Below are 17,277 nucleotides of genomic sequence, written 5' to 3' on the forward strand. Positions count from 1 at the left end.
GTCAGGGATGAGGGCCCTTTTAGGTGAGAGTGGTGGAGGTGATTGAGAGGAAGTTCCAGATCAAAGGGCCTGGCAAGCTGAGGTTAGAGCCATTAATGTTGGGGTGAAGGAACTCCGATGCTCCTGAGATTGAAATTGTTGAAATGCATAGTACTGGAGATTTCACAGAGAAATTAAACTTCCAATCTTGGGTCTCTCATAAACTAAAGGTCATTCCAAAACTCTGCTTCCCATATCTTAACTCTCTCCACAGTTAATTATCCTCCTCACCCAACGTGTGCATTGTCTTCCTGTCTGACAGCACCTTAATATTAAAGATGCTATCCTGTTAGTTAAGCTTCTCCATTAAATTTGCAGCTTCTCGACACGATGTTGGTTTTTGTATGATTATACTGTGAGCTAATTTAGGATGCTTACCTCTGTTAAAGGTGTGAGATTAATGAAAACTGAAATGCAGTAGGAGCAGGGCCAATGAGAATTCTGGTCCTTTTATCAAAGGAGCTGGAAGCAGGATGAACTTCTCTCTTTTCTTTACAGGTGATAAGGATGTCTTTATCTGCATGCCAACAGGAGCAGGGAAATCTCTCTGCTACCAGTTACCGGCTGTACTTGCTGCGGGTGTTACCATTGTGATCTCGCCGCTGATTGCTCTTATTCAAGTGAGTTTAGTAGTGGATATTTTCACCTTGTTATGTGTGGCAGTAAACCAATCCAGGATCGGGGCAGTTCAGTCTGAACTAATCTAACAGAGTCTACCATACTGTAGTTTCAAAAGTGAGTTATATTGAATTTGCAATGTTAATTCTGGCCCAGACTTTTTCATGGGAATGTACTATTGCAGCAATATAGACTGGAATTGCATGCTGGCACTAGGTGGCTCCCTGGTAACTGTCTGGGAACCTTCCAATGGGGAACTTCCAGAGAACAACCTGTCCTCTGGAACCCTCCAGAAAGGTCCCTACTTAGAATTGGAGGGTTCTGACAGACTGAACTTAATAGTTACCCTGGAACATCTGGAGGATGAAACCCTCTAACTTTTGAGGACCTAGTAAACCGACTCCAACTCTTCGCCCTCACAAACTTTTTCACTGGACCATATACTTCCATTTCCCTCCACTCTCACCCCACTTGATCCTTATCAGTATCCACCAGACTTGTTCTAACAGCAGCTATATAACATCACCCATACCCTCACCCACCCCATCCAAATCCCTGAGCCCCCATCCAGTTCCCTGGCACCATACCCACTTATCCATTTGATGCATAATATTAGTCTACCTCTTTAATTCCTTGGACTTCCACATGCTGCTCACCCTGGACACATTATGCTCTGCTGCCTGGTGCTCCTCATGTTGTTTGCCCAATGATCTGCTGGTTGCTGACATTGCTGTTGCTGATCATCCCCGATGCATCATATATTGCTGTCTAACACTCCTTGTGGTGCTCACCCCAAAAAGAGCAGTAGTGCTTCTGATCTTCCCAACCTCCTCCATCTAACACCCCCTTTTTGCTGCTGTCCACAAGTCGACGCACACGTGTGCATGCACACATCCTCAGAGCCTTGGTCAGCAGCATGGCACCATGACTTACTCACGTAGCAGATCCTCTTCCTAATCTCCCCACATTGACTCAGCAAGTCCTGAATTCTGATGCCACATCCCCTCATGTCTTGTATAGCCTTGCCCTCCTTGCCTTCCAGGCCTCCTCTTGTGGCATGGATAAGTGCCATCCAGAACCAAAAATACAATGGCTCTGGTAAAGAATGACTCCCCTGCAATTTCCTAGTCACCGCCTGATGAATTTCAGACAAATTGTGTCCCAGGAGAAAACCAAAGGGATACAGGGTCAAACAAAGAAAATTACAGCACAGGAACAGGCCCTTTGGCCCTCCAAGCCTGCACTGATCTAGATTCTTTATCTAAACCTGTTGTCTATTTTCTAAAGGTCTGTATCCATTGATTCCCTGCCCATTCATGTATCTATCAAGATACATTTTAAATGATGCTTTAGTGCCTGCCTCTACTACCTCTACTGGCAATGTGTTCCAGGCACCTACCATCCTCTGAGTAAAGAACTTTCCATGCATATGCTGTCTCAACTTTTCCCCTCTCACCTTGAACCTGTGACACCTAGCAATTGAGTACCCCACTCTGGGGGGAAAAAGCTTTTGCTATCCACCCTGTCCATGTCTCTTATGATTTGGAGATGCCCGTGCTGGACTGGGGTGTACAAAGTTAAAAATCACACAACACCAGGTTATAGTCCAATAGGTTTCATTGGAAGCACTAGCTTTTGGAGCACCACTCCTTTATCACGACCTGATGAAGGAGTGGTGCTCCGAAAGCTAGTGCTTCCAATTAAACCTGTTGGACTATAACCTGGTGTTGTGTGATTTTTAACTTTATATCTCTCATGATTTTGTAGACCTCAATCAGGTGCCCCCATCAACTTCTGTCTTTCTAATGAAAATAATCCTAATCTACTCAACCTCTCTCTGTAGCTGGTGCCCTCCATACCAGGCAACATCCCAGTGAACCTCCTCTGCACCCTCTCCAAAGCATCCATATCCTTTTGGTCATGTGGCTAGCACTGTACACAGTATTCCAAGTGTGGCTGCACCAAAGTCTTATACAACTGTAACATGACCTGCCAACTCTTGAAGGAAAGCATTCCGTATGCTTGCTTGACCACTCTATTGACTTGTGTTGTCACCTTCAAGGAACAATAGACCTGAACACCCAGATCTCTCTGTACATCAATTTTCCTCAGTACTTTACCATTTATTGTTTAGTTCGCTTTTGAATTGGATCTTCCAAAATGCATCACCTTGTATTTGTCTAGATTGAGCTCCATCTACCATTTCTCTGCCCAACTGTCCAATTTATCTACAATCAGCTGTATTCTCCTTCCCTTTCACGATCTGCTTCTCCACCAATCTTGGTGTCATCTGCAAGCTTGCTAATCAGATAACCTATACCTTCCTTCAGATCATTTATGTATATCACAAGCAATAGTGGAACCAGCACAGATCCCTGTGGGACACCACAGGCCGCAGGTCTCCATTTTGAGAAACTCCCTTTCACTACTACTCTCTATCTCCCAGCCAGTTCTCCATCTAGCTAGATGGTACACCCATGCGACTTCACCTTCCCCATCAGCTTACCATGGGGAACTTTATCAAACATCTTGCTGAAGTGCTCAGCTTTGTCACTTCCTCAAAGAATTCTATTAAGTTGGTAAGATATGGCCATCCCTGCACAAAACTGTTGGCTATCACTGATAAGCCCATTTTCTTCCAAAGGGGAATAGATCCTATCCCTCAGTATCTTCTCCAGCAGCTGCCCTACCACTGACGTCAGGCTCACCGGTCTATAATTACCAGGATTATCCCTGTTACTCTTCTTAAACAAAGGACAACAATAGCAATTCTCCAGTCCTCTGGGACGTCTCCCACGTTAAAGGATACTGCAAAGATATCTATTAAGGCCCCAGCTATTTCCTCTCTCGCTTCCCTCAGTAATCTGGGATAGATCTCATCTGGTCCGGGGGACTTGTCCACGTTAATGCCTTTTAGAATACCCAACACTTCTTCCCTTCTTATGCCGACTTGATCTAGAGTAATCAAACATCTATTCCTAACCTCAACATCCGTCATGTCCCTCTCCTCAGTGAGTACCGATGCAAAGTGCTCATTAAAAATCTCACCCATTTTCTCTGACTTCACACAAAACATGAAATTATGGGATGGTCCTGTAAAATATAGGACTGTTGATCACTGTCTCATAGAGTAGGTGTAGGATTACTGTTTAATGTCTGGAAGTGCCCGGCTGAGTATGTAGTGCCCACTGTCTGCAGAAGTGGGGTGGAACTATCCTGCAAGATGTAGAGTATTTAATCCTCCATTGTAATATAGATTTAATGTCTTTACTTTCCATAGGACCAGATTGAGCACATGAATGTACTGAAGATCAGAGCATGCTCCTTGAATTCCAAACTGTCCCTTGAGGAGCGAAAAATGGTCCTTTCTGACTTGAATTCTGCAAAACCCGACATCAAACTGCTCTACATCACCCCTGAGATGGCAGCTTCCAACACCATGCATTCCATCATTGACTCCCTGCTGGCCCGAAATCTCCTCTCGTACCTGGTCATCGATGAGGCTCATTGCGTGTCACAGTGGGGGCATGACTTTCGACCCGATTACCTCAAACTGGGGTCTTTACGCAGTAAGGCTCCTGGTATTCCCTGCATGGCTTTGACTGCTACAGCCCCTCAGAAGGTGCAAGATGACATTGTAGCTGCTCTTCAGCTGAACCAACCCATTGCAGTCTTCAAGAGTCCTTGCTTCAGAGCTAATCTATTCTATGATATTGTCTTCAAAGAGATTTTGAATGAACCCTACATCAATCTGAAGGCATTCTGTGAAAAGACTCTGGGACAGAAGGACTCTGCAGGGGTTTGTGGAGCTAATTGTTTTTTTTAATCCTTTAAAACATTAATTGTTGCCTCTGGTGCAGTTCTACAGGAGCTGACTCCTGTCCTTTGTTGCAGTCCAAACAACCTTCTTCATTTGTGAGATTAAGTGTGCAGTTGTGACAAGTGAAGAAATGAAAGATGTCTAGGGAATTTGTAAGTAGGAAGACAGAATCATTCCAGACTCAACAACATTGGGATTAAAGATTATTACCTGCTCTTGTTCAATCCAGAAGGCTGTAAATAGCTCATTTATTTGTATTATTACTAATGCCCTATGTCTTGTCATTATCCCTTAGTAGTTTAATCTCTCCAGCCCTCCAGTCTGTTATGATTATTTTCCTTTGTTCTTGCTTCCATCACCCCACTTCCTCTGTCTTTGAAACCCAGGAATGCTTCAGACACTCAGCAGGCCTGGCAGAAATAGAGTTAACTTTCAGGTTTGTGACCTTTGTGAACTGGGAAAAGTTAACAGTGCAATAGGTTTTAAGCTGGAGAAGAAGGGAAAAAAATGATTAAAAGACTGAAATTTATATGTACACAATCTAATTGAATGGTGGGACAGGCTCAAAGGGCTGAATGTTCTACTTCTGTTCCAGTACTTCTATGTTGATTTGGTTCAAAATCTGGTTTAGTAGAACAGGTGTGTGACAGTAAATCATTGTGTAAATACAATTCTTCCCTTGCAGCAATTTGATGGCTGTGGCATAGTGTACTGTCGGACCAGGGATGGGTGTCAAGAGGTGGCAGAGGAACTAACACGCAGGGGATTGGAAGCCAAGGCTTACCATGCAGGTATGGAGTGCAGATGACAGCACTAAGAATGTATTATATTAGGAGTCATCATGAATGTCTCAAAATGGGATTTTAATTGCTGAGTGATTTTTTGGGTTGATTTACATATGTGATATATATTTGCTGTGTTTTAAACATTTTCACTCACTTGATACTTTAAATACCTGTCACCACTAGACAGTGGATGGTTGAGAGTTTGATGTAAGGAGTTCTGATCAAAGTAGTAAATTTGTTTGGTCACTCGATGCACAAAGGTGAGATGAGTCAGAAATCATTGCAATCTATCCCTCTCTCTAAGTATTATTCTGTGGTAATATAAGAGTGCCATCGTACACTTACTTGGTATGGAACAACACATTATTGCTTGCCATGTTTCTTCACTTCTCTGCACTGGTTATCTACGCAGTTTTCCTCCGACACTGACCCTCAATGGCTTCTTTCCTTGCTTCCAAACTTACCCCTGGTGCCCTTCAAGGATCTAGCCTTGACACCCTCCCATTTCTTATCTAAAGACTAGATTGTCTGAAAATGCAGGTTCACTGTCTCTGCTGATGATACTTAGCTCTATGTTGTCATCACTTTATACTCATTCCATAATCCGTTGTCAGACTGCTTGTCTAGCATTGGGAAAGCAGACATTTCCTCTGACTAAATCTTGCACAGATGAAACCATTGACATTGACCTTTATGCCTATCACAGGCAGTCTTCCTTGCACCATTGCTGTTCTTCTCACTCTCAACAATCTGAGGCTGAACCAGACTTCACAATCTTCATGTGATCTTCACATTAACATCAGCCACACACTCCTTCATTAGTAAGATTACTTATTTCCTCTGTAACATTACTTGACTCCAACACGTCAACTCATTGCGAAGCAATGGATAAATTATTAAAATTCTCAGTTTGTTTCATGCTCCTCCATGGCCTTGCACATCCCATCCCTATAATCTCCCCAGCCCGACAGCTTTCAAGATCTTGGCAGTCATCCAGTTCTGGCTTCTTGAATGTCCTGAATTTTACTCATTCTATCATTGGTAACTGCACTGTCAGCTGCCAGTGCCCTCAGCCCTGTGCTCTAGTCTTCTGCCTCTTTCCTTTTAAGGACTTTCAGATTACAACAGGATGGGCTAATGGGCTGAGGAGTGGCAGATGGAGTTTAATTCAGATAAATGCGAGGTGCTGCATTTTGGGAAAGCAAATCTTAGCAGGACTTATACACTTAATGGTAAGGTCCTAGGGAGTGTTGCTGAACAAAGAGACCTTGAAGTGCAGGTTCATAGCTCCTTGAAATTGGAGTCACAGGTAGATAGGATAGTGAAGGCAGCGTTTGGTATGCTTTCCTTTATTGGTCAGAGTATTGAGCACAGGAGTTGGGAGGTCATGTTGCGGCTGTCCAGGACATTGGTTAGGCCACTGTTGGAATATTGCGTGCAATTCTGGTCTTCTTCCTATCAGAAAGTTGTTGTGAAACTTGAAAGGGTTCAGAAAAGGTTTACAAGGACGTTGCCAGGGTTGGAGGATTTGAGCTACAGGGAGAGGCTGAACAAGCTGGGGCTGTATTACCTGGAGCGTCGGAGGCTGAGGGGTGACCTTATAGTGATTTACGAAATCATGAAGGGCATGGATAGGGTAAATAGACAAGGTCTTTTCCCTGGGGTGGGGGTGGGGGAGGGAGTCCAGAACTAGAGGATATAGGTTTATGGTGAGAGGGGGAAGATATAAAAGAGACCTAAGGGACAGCTTTTCATGCAGAGGGTGACACATATGTGGAATGAGCTGCCAGAGGAAGTAGTGAAGGCTAGTAAAATTGCAACATTTAAGAGGCATTTGGATGGGTATATGAATAAGAAGGGTTTGGAGGGGTATGGGCCAGGTGCTGGCAGGTGGGACTAGATTGGGTTGGGATATCTGGTCGGCATGGACGGATTGGATCGAAGGGTCTGTTTCCATGCTGTACATCTCTATGACTCCTTAAAACCCATGTGTTTCACTCAGTATTTGTTCACCTGCTCTATTATTTCCTTATGCGCTAATACTTGTGCTTTTGGTTGTATTAATATGTTCAAGATACTGTGTTGACAAGTTGATAGATACAGAGTAAATGTCCTCTGTATTGTCCAAACAAACAATTCAAGGACTGGTAAAATGTGGTTAGATACAAAATAATATTGCCTGTACACAGTCCCAGCAATGTCCTTCAACCGCCAGCTTAGATGGCTGCTCTCACTGCAATATCTTTTGTTTCCCTTCAACTCACTGTTTTCTCCAGAAGGGCCTGGTAACTAGTGCTAGTTACAGGCAGTGGTGTTCTTCTTTGCATGGGTATCTGTTCAAAAGGGAACTAATCAATACCTTCCCATTCTGTTTCCTATCTCCATTCAAAAACTGTTTCAACATCATGATCTTCTGGGTCATTTCTCACATTATTGGAGATAGCCAACCTCTCTTTTCTTCCCAGATTTCTAAAGTTTCCCTCTGTGTATGGTTAGCACTGCTGTCTCACAGCATCTTGGCACCCTGGTTCAGTTCCAGCCTTGGCTGTCTGTCTGTGTCTGTGTGGGTTTCCACTAAGTGCTCCAGTTTCCTCCCATGGTCCAAAGATGTGCTGACTAGGTGGATTGTCTATGTTAAATTGTCCATAGTGTCCAGTGATCTGCTGACTAGGTGGATTAGCCATGGTAAATATAAGGTTATGGGTGGTTGGATCTGGGTGGGATACTTTTGAAGTGTCACTGTGAACTCAGTGGATCGAATAGCCTGTACTTGTACTGGAGGGATTCTATGATACTATGTAGTTCTTCACCTTGTCCATCATGGCTATCATATCATATAGCCACTTAGTTCTATTCATGCTATCAATTCACCAATATTGTTAGTAATGCTGCTTGCATTCAGATAAAGAGCCTTTAGTTGTATTTTTGACACATTTTTCCCGACAATCAGCTGATGTTTATTTTTATGCTCAGTCAATTTCTTCACAGTCTGGTTATCATTTTCCATTAGCATTCTGCCCTAATATCTTAATTTGTAAAACATTTCTCCTTAGTTGAACTCTTTCCAGCCCCTCCCTCCACTACTTAGTTTAAAGTCTTTTTTGCTGATGCAGTTCTGTCTGTGGCCTTAGTTATTTGATTTGCTAGGGCGCTGGTCCCAGTGCGGTTCAGGTAAAAACTGCCTCAATGCACTGGCTTCCTCTTCTCACTATTGGTGCCAAGACCTCATAAATCAAAAGGGAAGTGATAAAAAAAATGGAGTGAAGGAGGAAAAGCAGGAAAATTGGATCGATAAATACCTACATTAACACATTGGGGCAAGTATGATGGGCAAAATGGTTGTTTCTTGTGTTGTATGACTCTCTGTAAGAAATAAAACTAGTTGCATATAGAGTGTTTCAGCACAGAAAATTAATATTTAGAAGAGGGAAGGTTTTCTGGTATTTCATGTTCTGACAGCTGAAGCGTATGTGTACTTACAGGGCTTAAGAATTCAGAACGCACTGTGGTGCAGGAGGAGTGGATGGAAGGCAAAGTACCTGTGATCGTGGCAACCATCAGCTTTGGGATGGGTGTGGACAAGGCTAATGTCAGGTGGGTATAAAGGGATGAGGGAGGGGAGGTCTGTCTCCTGTTGAGAATGCAGGAATGGTCTTCCCAGGGTTGGAAAGGGTAGGATATCTGTGGTTACCGTTAATTAGTTAGCTCTCCATGGGGAATAATGTTGGTGTTGTTTTACGAAAAATGATCAAGACTGTGCATTATATGTGCAGTGTTATGAGGACAAATGTTACATTCACGACATGTAAATTATCTTTTATCATTCTGGATCCTAGGGAAAGAGTGCCAGATACAAAAGCATCAGCTGTTTCTGGGTTGCTGGTGTTATCTGATTTACATCAGCTTAACCAAAGCAGACTGGTGAGTGACCAACTATGTAGGTGGTGGTGTTATCAACCACCAGTTTTCTTGAGTAGCAGATAGTGTTGGTTATAGGCTGAGTGTGATCATTGAGTTGTCATGGAATCAGACAGGCCTGATACCATGTTTCACTTTCTGAAAGTTCTATCTAATTAAGTCCAATACACATTATTCCTTAGATCCCTACAATATGTTTGGATGGATTCAAGTTTATATCCAATTCTGATTTTAATTCATATTATTGAATCTGCTTCCGTTAACTGTTCAGTGTATTCCAGATCATTTCCAGTTTGCTGCATAAGGTAATATTTCTTCCTGTTGTCTCTGATCTTAAACATGTGTTCTCACAAAACAGTGGAACTAGTTTCTCTTTACTCACTCTATCAAACAAAAGGGTTGTGTTCATGTACTCTGCTTTGCAAGACCTTCAGACATCCCAAAGAACTTTATAATAAATAAAATCTTGCCACTTCAAAATTTAAAACTCTTAATGATTCCAACTCATCAATTAGAACGTCTCTTAATCATCCTTTCTCTTAAGAAGCACTCCAGATTCTTCACAACTCCATTATCTCTGGTAGGATTCTAGAATCGCACTTTTGTGCCCACTCGAAAGCCTTAACATCTTTTCTCTAGTGTTGTGACCACAGTTGGTCACAGTACTCCAGCAAGGGCTAGCTAATGCTTTAGAAAGGTGTAGCCGAACATTCATGCTTATGTGTTAACAACTGTTAAGAGTATTTTTTAATTCATTGATAAAATTGCCTTGCCTTGGAGAAGGTGATGATAACCTGCCTTCTTCAATCACTGCAGTCCGTGTGCTATAGGTTCACCACAGTGCTGTTAGGATGGGGAGTCCTGAATCTTGACCCATGTCATTGAAGGACTCCCAACATAATTCTAAGTCCAGATGATGTGTGGCTTGAAGAGGGGCTTGCAGTTGGTGATGTTGCCATTCATCTGCTGCTAGTAGAGGTTGTAGGTCTAGGAGGTGCTGTTGAAAGAATGAGTGAGGGTGTTGCTACAGTGCACCTTGTAGATGATGCACACAGCTGCAATTTTTGGGTCGCTGGTTGAGGAAGTGAAAGTTGAAGGTGGTGGATGGGGTGACAGTGATTTACATAGAACATTACAGCGCAGTACAGGCCCTTTGGCCTTGATGTTGCGCCGAACTGTGGAACCAATCTGAAGCCCATCTATCCTACACTATTCCATTTTCATCCATATGTTTATCCAATGACTATTTAAATTCCCTTAAAGTTGATGAGTCTATGACTGTTGCAGGCAGTGTGTTCCATGCCCCTGCTACTCTCTGAGTAAAGAAACTACCTTTGACATCTGTCCTATATCTATCACCCCTCAATTTAAAGCTTGTGCTAGCCACCTCCATGCAAGGAAAAAGGCTCTCATTGTCCACCCTATTTAACCCTCTGATTATCTTACATGTCTCTTTCCTCATAACACCTTCCATCCATACCAGGCAGCATCCTAGTAAATCTCCACTGAGCCCTTTCCAAAGCTTCCACATCTTTCCTATAATGTGGTGACTGGAACTGTACGCAGATTCCAAGTATGGCCATACCAGAGTTTAGTACAGCTGCACTATGACCTCGTGGCTCCGAAACTGAATCCCTCTACCGGTAAAAGCTAACGTACCGTATGCCTTCTTGACAACCCTATCATCTGGGTGGCAACATGGGGACACCGAGATCTCTCTGCTTATCCACACTACCAAGAATCTTATCATTAGCCCAGTACTATTTATTCCTGTTGCCCCTTCCGAAATGAATCACCTCACATTTTTCCACATTAAACTCCATTTGCCATCTCTCAGCCCAGCTCTGCAGCTTATCTATGCCCCTCTGTAATGTGCAACATCCTTCCACACTTTCCACAACTCCACCGACTTTAGTGTCGTCCGCAAATTTACTAACCCATCCTTTGACACCCACATCTAGGTCATTTATGACAAACAGCAGCGGTCCCAAAACAGGTGTTTGCGGTACACCATTGGTAACTGAACTCCAGGATGGACATTTCCCATCAACCGCCACTCTGTCTTTTTTCAGCTAGTCACCTTCTGATCCAAACTGCTAAATCACCCTCCGTATCCCATGCCTCCGTATTTTGTGCAATAGCCTACCATGGGGAACCTTATCAAACTCCTTACTGAAATCCATATATACCACATCAACCGCTTTGCTCTCATCAACCTGTTTGGTCACCATCACAAAGAACTCAATATGGTTTGTGAAGCACGACCTACCCTTCACAAAACCGTGTTGACTATCCCTAATCAACTTATTCCCCTCAAGATAATTATAACTCCTTTCTCTTATAACCTTTTTACATTAGATTAGATTAGATTAGATTAGATTACTTACAGTGTGGAAACAGGCCCTTCGGCCCAACAAGTCCACACCGCCCCGCCGAAGCGCAACCCACCCATACCCCTACATTTACCCCTTACCTAACACTACGGGCAATTTAGCATGGCCTATTTAACCTGACCTGCACATCTTTAGACTGTGGGAGGAAACTGGAGCACCCGGAGGAAACCCACGCAGACACGGGGAGAACGTGCAAACTCCACACAGTCAGTCACCTGAGGCGGGAATTGAACCCGGATCTCTGGCGCTGTGAGGCAGCAGTGCTAACCACTGTGCCACCGTGCCGCCTTTTCTAACACTTTGCCCACAATCGAAATAAGGCTCACTGGTCTGTAATTACCAGGGTTTTCTCTATTCCCCTTCTTGAACAAGGGGACAATATTTGCTTTCCTCCAGTCTCTGGCACTATTCTTTTAGACAATAACGATATAAAGATCCAATAGCAAGGCTCTGCAATCTCCCGCCTGGCTTCCCAGAGAATCCAAGGGTAAATCCCATCCATCCCAGGGGTCTTAACTATTTTCACACTTTACAGAATTGCTAGCACCTCCTCCTATGACCCTCAATCCTGTCTAGTCTAGTAGCCTGTATCTCAGTATTCTCCTCGACAACATTGTCTTTTTCCAGTGTGAATACTGACAAAAAATATTCACTTAGCACTTCCCCTATCTCCTCGGACTCCACGCACAGCTTCCCACTACTGTCCTTGATTGGCCCTAATCTTACCCTACTCCTTTTATTCCTGATATACTGATAGAAAGCTTTATGGTTTTCCTTGATTCTACGTGCCAACAGCTTCTCATGTCCACTCCTAGCTGTTGTTAGCTTTCTCTTTGGGTCTTTCCTGGCTAAGTTGTAACTCTCAGCGCCCTAACATAAGCTTTCTTTTTCCTCTTAACAAGAGGTTCAACTTTCTTAGTAAACCACAGCTCCCCAACTTGACCACTTCCTCCCTGCCTGACAAGTACATACTTACCAAGGACACGCAGTAGCTGTTCCTTGAATAAACTCCACATTTTAATTGTACCCATCCTATGCATTCTTAATCTTGCCAAATTGCATCATAATTGCCTTTCCCACAACAATAACTCTTGCCCTGCGTTAAATACCTATCCCTTTCCATTGCTAACATAAACGTAACCAAATTGTGGTCACTATCACCAAATTGCTCACCTACCTCCAAATCCAACACCTGGCCTGGTTCATTATCCAGTACCAAATAAGTATGTGGCCTCTCCCCTTCTTGGCTTGTCTACATATTGTGTCAGGAAACCCTCCTGCACACATTGGACAAAAACCAGCCCATCTAAAGTACTCGAACTATAGTATATCCAGTCAATATTTGGAAGGTTAAAGTCCCCCATAACAACTGCCCTGTTACACTTGCTCCTATCCAGAATTATCTTTGCTATTCTTTCCTGTACATCTCTGGAATTATTCGGAGGCCTAGTGGTGACTTCTTTCCTGTTTCTAACCTCAGCCCATACTACCTCAGTAGACGAATCATCAAACTTCCTTTCTGCCACCGTAATACTGTCCTTGACTAACAATGCCACACCTCCCCCTCTTTTGTCATCTTCTCTGTTCTTACTGAAACATGTAATTCCCAGAACCTGCAGCAACCATTCCTGTCCCTGCTCTATCCATGTCTTTGAAATGGCCACAACATCGAAGTCCCAGATACCAACCCATGCTGCAAGTTCACCCACCTTATTCTGGATGCTCCTGGAATTGAAGTTTACACACTTCAAACTACCTTCCTGCTTGCTAGTGGACTCTTGCGACCTAGAAACCATATTTCTGACCTTACTACTTCAACCTCCTGGACACTGGAACTACAATTTAAGTTCCCATCCCCTGCTGAATTAGTTTAAACCCACTTGAATAGTATTAGCAAATTTCTCCCCTAGGATTTTGGTACCCCTCTGGTTCATGCGTAGACCATCCTGTTTGTAAAGATCCCACCTACCCCAGAATAAGCCTCAATTATCCAGGTATCTGAAACCCTCCCTCCTGCACCATCCCTGAAGCCACGTGTTGAACTCCTCTCTCTCCCTATTCCTCACCTCGCTAGCATGTGGCACAGGCAACAAACTGGCAATAACAACTCTGTTTGTCCTAGCTCTAAGCTTCCACCCTAGCTCCCTGAATGTCTGCCTTAAGTCCCCATCCCTTTTCCTACCTATGTCGTTAGTGCCTATGTGGACCACCAGTTGGGGTTGCTCCCCCTTCCCCTCAAGGATCCTGAAAACATGATTCGAGACATCTCGAAAACTGGCACCTGGGAGGCAACACACCAACCATGAGTCTCTCTTGTTCCCACAATATTAGATTAGATTACTTACAGTGTGGAAACAGGCCCAACAGGTCCACACCAACTTGCCAAAGCTCAACCCATCCAGACCCATTTCCCTACATTTACCCCTTCACCTAACACTGCAAGCAATTTCGCATGGTCAGTTCACCTAACCTGCACATTTTTGGACTGTGGGAGGAAAATGGAGCACCTGGAGGAAATCCACGCAGACATGGGGATGATGTGCAAACTCCACACAGTCAGTCGCCTGAGGTGGGAATTGAACCCAGGTCTCTGGCGCTGTGAGGCAGCAGGGCTAACCACTGTGCTTCTGTGCCTATCTGTCACCGTAACTATGGATCTCCAATGAGTAACGCTCTGCTCATCTTCCCCCACCTCTTCCCTTCTGAGCAATCGGGATAGACTCTGTGCCAGAGACCTGTACCCCATGGCTTACCATTGGTAAGTCAACACCCCAACAGTATCCAAAACGGTATACTTGTTATTGAGGGAGACGGCCACAGGGGATCCCTGCACTGCCTGCTGGTTCCCTTTCTGTCCCCAACTGTAACCTATCTATTTGCTTTTACCTGAGGTGTGACTACTGTCCTGTAACTCCTCTCAATAACCCCCTCCGCCTTCCGAATGATCTGAAGTTCATCCAGCTCCAGTTCCCTCCTGCTGTTTTCGAGGAGCTGGAGTTGGGTGCACTTCCCGCAGATGGTGTTAGCAGGGATACTAGTGGTGAGCCTTACCTACCACATTCTGCAGGCGGAACCTCCATTCCCACTGTTCTAAATTCCCAAAGAGACTGTAGAAGAATAAAGAAAATAAAACTAGTTACCTTACTAATCTGGTGCACCAGAACCTTTTCTTTTGGTTAGAGGAGGAGGATGGGTGGCAGGCACTACCTAAGTCATGTCTCTGGTAACACAACCACCAAGATATATTACTTCACTTACTTAGCTGTCCTTTATTCTCTTGGATTTAGACTTACTCATTTGGATGGCGCACACCTTCTAGAGTTTTAAGTTGCACCTTCAAAGTAAATGGCAAGTACTCCACAACACTTCTGACTTGTGGATGAGTTACTTGCTACAGAATTGCTCACCTCTGCTCCCGTTCTGTAGCCAAAATGTACATATGGCTGGCCAAGGTATATTCGCTCATAACCAATGGTTATGCCTTTAAAAATCAGAAGGAGCTGGTTAAGTTCTCTTACTGATGGTTACTACCTGAGAGTTGTCACATGGTTACTAACTGGGTTTGAGTGTGATGCCGCCGACTAACTGCCCGAGTGAATGGTGATGCCACCGAAGGCTGTCCGAGTGTGTGGTGATGCCACTGTCTGACTGGCCCTCAGTGTGCGATGATGCCGCTGACTGACTGCCCCTCAGTGTGCGGTGGTGCTGCCCGACTGACTGCCCCTCAGTGTGCGGTGATGCCGCCGACTGACTGCCCCTCATTGTGCGGTGGTGCTGCCCGACTGACTGCCCCTCAGTGTGCGGTGATGCCGTCGATTGACTGCCCCTTGAGCGTGTGATGATGCCGGCTGCTGACTGCCCCTGCCTCTGCCCTGAGCCTGTGGTGATGCTGTTAAATGTCTTCTCCGAGCATACTGTGGTGCTGGCTACTGACTGTCTGTCTCTGAATCTCAACAGATTTGTTGCCCATTGGAATCTTGCAAAATCAATGGCTGCTTATTACCAAGAATCTGGGCGAGCAGGGAGAGATGGGAAACCCTCATTTTGCCGTATTTATTACTCAAGGATAGATCGGGAGAACATCAGTTTCCTGATCAAGAAAGAGATTGCTCAGAAACAGGTACTGAAAAGGCATTGTGTTTTCAGACCCAGACCTCACTGTTTTTCATTGTTTTTGGTTGTCCCTGAGTCACTGAAGCTTTTGTTTCAAAGCTCCCACATTCTTTTTCAATATGTAAAGGTTTACCTGAGAGTGTTGGAAACTAACTAGGGTTTTGGGTGGCTTATATTTAACAGTAATTTTTAATCAATATAGAATGAAGCTCAGGGGTATGTATCAGTCTGTCACATTTCTTAAACTTGCTCTTGCATGCATCTAACACTTAGCCATGATCATCATCACCATTACATTGACTTTCCAACTCACCTCCCTTCTCCAGTTCACCCTTACTGTTTTATGCCAGTGTGTCATTTCTGACTGTTCTCTCTTGATTTGTCCCTACGTGCCTTTGGTTCATCACTCCCTTTTATACACTTCCCATTCCACCCATGTTTCGAAAGAATGGTCACTAGGCCATCCCTTCGGTGTGCTGCTGTATGCTTATTTTCTGAATGTGTTGGAAACCACTGTGATCTCCTCTGTGTGTCTTTCTTTTGTTATTTTCTTGTGTTCTTTTGCAGAGCAAGAGAGGATCCGTGAAGAGTTTTGACAAATCCTCCCTGGTGGGCTTTGAGACTCTGATTTCCTTCTGTGAGCAGCCAGGGTAAATGCTTCAATTTCATGTGACCCATGCACTTCTTCCCTTATTAACAGTTAGTGGTGATCTGAGTGAGTTTGAATGAGAGGAAGGTATGCCGGGTGGATGAGCAAACTGACCATGACATCATGTCGCAGGAAACCATGCTGCATTGCCTACCTGGGATTCAGGACATTCTGGTCGGTGCTAGAATGTGACTTGAAGCAAGGGGGAAGGACTCAGTGTTTGTGATCCTAGTAAGTACCATCGACAGAGGTAGAACCAGGAAAGTGTTTCTGAATAAGAGCATGAGGAGCTAGGCACAAATTTAAAAGTATAATCTCTGCATATTACCTGACCCATGTTTAAATTGGCATTGGACAATTGGCATTGGATACGTGAAATTAAAGAGATGAATATTTGGCTAAGACTGGTGTGGGAAACATGGATTCTGCTTTGTGAGCCACTGGCACCAATACTGGGGAAAGTGGGGCTGCATGCTTGGGGCAGTTTATACTTGAGCAACGCTGAGGCCAGTATTCTTGTGACCCATACAACTCGGGAAATAGAGAGGGTTTTAAATAAGAGTGGGACAAGGAATCAAATGTGCAAAGATGTGCGGTATTGGAGAGTAGTGAAAAAGTTAAAGAGGAAAATAGTGATACAGGGAGTGAAGATCAGAGGATGACTGGAAGGAACAACGATAATAGCCTTGGAGCACTCCAAGTAAATAAGTATGATCTGATAACTATTATGACAGTAGGTTGACAAGGAATTGGTCCTGAATATTGAGGGGTATATGATATTCAAGAAGAATAGAAACTAGGTAAAGCAGGAGGGATAGCACTGTTATTCAGGGATGGTTTTTGTGCAATGGTTAGACATGACTTTGGTTCAGATCAGGATGTAGAATCATTTGATGGAAATGAAAAATATTAAGGGAAAGACATCACCGATGGGAGTAATCA

The 17,277-nt window shown here is 44.0% G+C and overlaps 1 protein-coding gene across 3 annotated transcripts in view; it reads left to right on the top strand.

Moving 5' to 3' along the window:
- recql5 (RecQ helicase-like 5) overlaps positions 1 to 17,277 on the top strand; it is a 134,166-nt gene that overhangs the window by 31,585 nt on the left and 85,304 nt on the right. For all 3 annotated transcript variants that reach the window (XM_072558128.1, XM_072558129.1, XM_072558130.1), the window contains exons 2-7: positions 538 to 659; positions 3,938 to 4,456; positions 5,163 to 5,268; positions 8,745 to 8,856; positions 15,531 to 15,693; positions 16,254 to 16,336. In XM_072558128.1, the coding sequence (XP_072414229.1) occupies positions 538 to 659; positions 3,938 to 4,456; positions 5,163 to 5,268; positions 8,745 to 8,856; positions 15,531 to 15,693; positions 16,254 to 16,336 (1,105 nt within the window). The remainder of the gene's footprint in view (positions 1 to 537; positions 660 to 3,937; positions 4,457 to 5,162; positions 5,269 to 8,744; positions 8,857 to 15,530; positions 15,694 to 16,253; positions 16,337 to 17,277) is intronic.

The sequence above is a fragment of the Chiloscyllium punctatum genome, chromosome 39 (assembly GCF_047496795.1).
Source record: "Chiloscyllium punctatum isolate Juve2018m chromosome 39, sChiPun1.3, whole genome shotgun sequence".
Classification (NCBI taxonomy): Eukaryota; Metazoa; Chordata; class Chondrichthyes; order Orectolobiformes; family Hemiscylliidae; genus Chiloscyllium; species Chiloscyllium punctatum.